Source organism: Pelecanus crispus, chromosome 12, assembly GCF_030463565.1.
Source record: "Pelecanus crispus isolate bPelCri1 chromosome 12, bPelCri1.pri, whole genome shotgun sequence".
NCBI lineage: Eukaryota > Metazoa > Chordata > Aves > Pelecaniformes > Pelecanidae > Pelecanus > Pelecanus crispus.
Genome location: NC_134654.1, coordinates 17176474 through 17181526, shown reverse-complemented (window position 1 = coordinate 17181526; position 5053 = coordinate 17176474). Strand labels below are relative to the sequence as shown.

Below are 5053 nucleotides of genomic sequence, written 5' to 3'. Positions count from 1 at the left end.
CTTACCCACGGTCCGCGAATCCCATTCCCTCCAGGATAAGGATAAAAATGAGTAACTGTTAGGATCGAAAACAAATGTTAATCTGAACAGGAAGCATGAAGTCCGAGCTCACTGTTCAGGCTGGGGCTCAGTCAGGTGTGCCAGGCTGCTGGCCATGTAGCAAAGCCTGGCTCCCCGCCCGACGCCCCCCTCCAACACCCTCCTGGCGTCGTGCGCCAGCCGGGGCTCCTCGGCCCCGCCACGGCCCGCAGGACGCCCTTCTCCCGCGGGGCGGCCGCGCCGGGAGCCCGGGCCTGAGGCGGCGGCGGCTGAGGCGGCCGCGCCGAGGAGAGCGCGGCGCGGGAACGGGGCGGGCCGCGGCCCTTCTCCTCCCGGCCGGCAGGCGGCGCTGACCTCCCCACCGCCCGCCGTCTCCTGGCAACGGGGCGGGCCGGGGCGCGGCCCCGCGGGCGGCGGCAGGTGCGGGCCGGGCGGGCGGCGGCGGCGGCCCGCGCCGTGCAGGTACGGTGGCCGCGGCCCGGAGGGGTGGGGGGGGCTGCCGGAGGTGCGTGGCCGCCTCGCCGGTGCCCGCGGGAGGAGCATGCGGCGGCGCCATGAACGAGCAGTGGGACGTCGGCCGGGCCCTGGCCCTCTCCGGCTTCTTCCGTCTCCTGCAGGGCGCGGGCAAGGCCTGCGCGGCCCCGTTCCTGACGCTGTACCTCCGGCACCTGGGGCTGCCGGCCCCGCTGGTGGGCGTCGTGGCCGGAGCCAAGCACCTGGCGGCAGCTCTCTGGGCTCCCCTCTGCTCCCGCTGCCCCAAGGGCCGCAGGAAGCGGCGCCTTCTGGTCGCCAGCTCCTTGCTGGGCTCGGCGGGGGCCAGCCTGCTGCTCACCCTCATCCCACCCGCCGGCGGGGACGCGGGGTACAAGTACTGCAATGCCAGCCAGCAGCCGGGTGACCAAGGGGCCGCCACCGCGGTGCCCGGTCCGGGCACGAGCAGCTACAGCGTTTTAAGCACGAGCGCTATTACGAACGCGAAAGCGGTGTCAAAAGAAACGATGGAAACAACTGCTGACATTTTGATAGCGAGCAGAAAGCCAACGCTAACCGGTTCAGCCTTCCAGGGATTACTTGGCCTGACAGATACACTTGAGAAAAAAGGCAGAGGGGTTGGCAAAGGTGATACAAATGGCTACTTGGATGGTCCCTCTGGGTGGACAAGTTCTGTGAAAGCAGTTAAGCGGGAGACACGAGAACCAGAAATGCCGGCTTCCTACAGACCTCCCTTACGTGGACTCAAGAAGCAAATGAGCAGCCTGGGTTCTGCTGCAATAGATCTTGCTGATAATGCTGAAGAAACCCGTTATGCTACTGAAAGTAGTGAGCTCTCTTTGTTTAAAACAACTCGTCCTACTGTTAGAGATGCTCACGTGTCTGGAAACCTTTCAGACCACCAGACAGATGCTCTAGATGTCAGCTTCGAGGCAGTGCAAAACATCTTTCAGGACAGAGAGCATCAGATTTTTCTTATGGTACTGGGTGCTATTGTGCTTTGGGAGTTGTTGGCGACTTCTCTCGAATGGACAGTGGATGAGAGTCTCTATGAATATCTTGACTTCATTGACGCGACTGACAGGTACGGCAAGCTGTGGATTTGGAGTTACCTGGGTGCATCTGTAGGCGCCTGCAGCATTGGCGTATTTGTGGATCAACTGAATTGCTTCCTCAGCGGTACAATCACCCGCCTCGCTGTCCATTTCTATGGCTATGCTCTCCTGATAACGCTCTCATTGCTTGTTAGTGTCTTTTTTCCCATCCATGTTCCCAAGAAAACCGACCGTGTTAACAAAACTGCCAAAGCCCTGGCCCTACTGTGGAGCGATGGCCGAGCAATCCTGTACACCATCACCGTCTTCCTCACTGGTGCGGCTGGGTCTGCAGTGCACAACTTTCTATTCTGGCAGATGCAGGACCAAGGCAGCAGTGAGCTGTACATGGGGCTCTCTGTGGCTGTTGGGCTACTTGCTGAAATTTTGCTTTATTTCTTCAAAGGGAAGTTGCTGAGGACTTTCTCGAGCAGCAAAATTGTTGCAGTGAGTCTAAGTCTCTTGGCAGTACAGCTTCTCTGCTACTCCTTCTTGTGGACTGTGTGGTCAGTTCTCCTTATCCAGATCTTATCCGCCTTCAGTAGCGGTGCTTTGTGGTGGGTCGTTAACGTGGCAGTGGATGACATAGCCGCTCCAGGCATGGAGAGGTCTCTGCACACTGTTCTGCAGGGCCTCTGCTACAGTGGAGGAGCAAGCTTGGGCAGTTTTGCGGGAGGATTTGTCGTGAAGCACTTTGGCCTTGCAGTTCTGTACAGGGCATGCTGCGTGTGCCTGGTGCTGTGGCTCTTCTTGTTCTTAATTGTCCAATCTAAGTTGCCACGGCAGAAAAAAATTAATTATTCTCGTCTCCTGGCTGCTGATTCCAGTGATATGAGTGACTCTGATGAGGAGAATGAGAGAGATTGGCTGGTAAAAGCTATGAAGGATGAAAGCTTTAATAGGAGTTGGTCACAACAGCATAGGATTAACTAATCTGTACTTGAATGTAGGGGGTGGATTGGTAATGTGGTATGATGATGATGCCCAGAAATGACCGTTAATTCTGAAGTGCTAAATATATACAGTATATATCTGACAGGACAGATTTTTATTTTAAAAATTTTATAACTCTCTTTATTTTCTTTATTTATAGCGTTCTTGTAATTTTTTTCTTTTTAACTTAAAGATTTTGCTTCCAAAATCATAACAAGGTGTTCCGGGTATACATTTGCTGAAATGAATGTAGCTAAGTTTTTAGTCAAAAAGCAGACTTGAATTGAATACTTGATCCCCAGAGCTGATGCTGTGGAAACTGTGAGCAAAAGCTGTGACCTGTACTTCGACATCATTGAATGAAAAATATTGTAATGCTGACAGCACACCAAACTTTTTCAAGGTGCTATGTCTGTGAACTTTTGCTGAATAAGGGATGTGAATAAAAAAAGTGGTTCATTTGCTCTGCTTTGATTTGTAAAATCAGATTTTGCTAGACTGCCTGTCTTTTCATGTTTTGGGATTTAAATATGCTTCTGCATTGGCATCTATTGGAAAAAACCTACCATGTCTGCTCACAGTCAGTGCCTGCTTGGCTGTCCAAATTCAGCAGAGCAGCCTGTGGACTTCCTTGTGTTCATTTACCTAAGGTGGCACCCAGCATTCAGGGTGACCAGGAAGTAGTCTACACTCGTGATCTGAGTAACTTCTGTGGGCTGGGAATTAACATAGGGCAATATTCATTCAGGAGGAACTTGGCACTGGCTGAGTTGATCTGGTTGAAGCTGGTGATCTTCCCTAGGTCAGTTTGGCCTGAGGGCAGCCCTCTTCTCATGTTTCCTGTTTAGAACTTAATCTGTGTCCTGAACAGGGCCTACTAAGTCCAGAAGGATCCGCAAGCTGCCTTATCTGCCTTGCCTTAACCTCAAAAGCACACAGATTTCAACACCTCTTCAATAGGTAAGATTTGCTTACAAATGAAAAATTGGTGGTCTGATCTCATTAAAAGATCTGTGTCAGACCTTAAATGGAGCTGGTGGAGAATCTTTGAGCCTTACAGTCCTTTCAGCTACCATCAAAAGCTGTTGTCAGTTTATTAGGTATTTCCTTGGTCAAGGAACTACATCATTCCTTTGCAGAGGGATAGATTTTAATACATCTTCCTAGTATTTTACAAGCCATGAGACAGGCAGCTGCAAAAAGCAGAATATTTATTTAAATGGATATTTAATATGTAACACCCAAATGGCATTGCGGTCTGTCACCCTGCTGTGTTCTGGACTCAGTAGAAAGTGGTTGGAGACAAGGAAAAGCAATGCCATTGAAGATAATCTCTTTCTCTGTATGCACCGATTCCAGATTATCTGTACATCAAAGGCTTTCAGGGTAATTAGCTCTCTGTTTTCCTGGCACAAATCCACTATGCCATACAGAATACTCTACTAGAAAGACTCTATAGATAGAATTGTCCTCGTGCCAAGAATAGCTGGAACTTTTTATTAAGACGTTGCCTTCTCCCAGGAATTCAAACTCAAGTTGAGAACAATTTTAGTGTCAAGAATTTATCCCAGCCTTATTTTCATATAATACCTCAGGAACTCTAATTACTTGTTAACAGAATATCTGACTTCAGTCTTTAGTAACAAAACTGCAAGCAGCACATCATAGAGCCGTCAGTGCTTTTGTGAGATGAATGCGGCAGAAATAGCTGGAATGGTTTAAAATGCGGTTGCTTCTTTAGCTGGAAGTGACTGCCCTCATTTGAAGCCAATTAAATGGGTGATACGTACTCTTTCTATCTGCTTCAGCACAAAATCAGCAGCTGTAGTTCCAGTTTTGCAAAGAGAAACCTTGATAGGAAAAGTGCTTGTGCAATCCATCCTGTGACCATGGCATGACTCCCCTGGGCTCTTACCTCTGTGGTTGTTTTGGCCATGGATGTTTAGATGTGCTTAGCCACTACCACTATGAACAGGGAGGATTTAAGGTATGGCCTAAAGTTTAACTTCAGTGTAATAATCTTGCATGATAAGATTTTTTTAAAAAGTTGTTAATCCAATGAACATATCTGGTGCTGATTCAAGGGAGAATCACATTTGTACAGTTTAAAATATGTTCTGAATTACAAACCACTATGGAAGTGGATGTGGCACTTCATTCACTGAAGAAATTGCACCAATTCCATTAAATCATTTTCCACTGGGGTTTATACAGTTTCTGTGTGTAAGCTCTACAACATTGGTGACTCAATTTCTTCTTCTCTGATGGTCACAGACCCTGCAAGCCAAAAGGGTAATGAAGGAGGTGGACTTAAATTGTTCTATGTGAGACTTCGCTCTGAGCATGGCTTTATTGTTCTTGCAGATGAAAGAACATGCTAAGGCATTTAATATTCTTGGGAATAAGATGTAACCGAGAAGAACCAAACTGCCTTTGGGGAAAACAGATTCTCATGATGTATTTCCAACCACATTAGCAGTTATTTTTGCATTACG

The 5053-nt window shown here is 49.0% G+C and overlaps 1 protein-coding gene across 1 annotated transcript; it reads left to right on the top strand.

The window, feature by feature from the left end:
* Positions 1–593: 593 nt before the first annotated feature.
* On the top strand, positions 594–2558 carry MFSD6L (major facilitator superfamily domain containing 6 like). Its single transcript, XM_009492426.2, has one exon. It carries the CDS (start codon positions 594–596, stop codon positions 2556–2558), a length of 1965 nt encoding a protein of 654 aa, XP_009490701.2.
* Positions 2559–5053: the final 2495 nt, after the last annotated feature.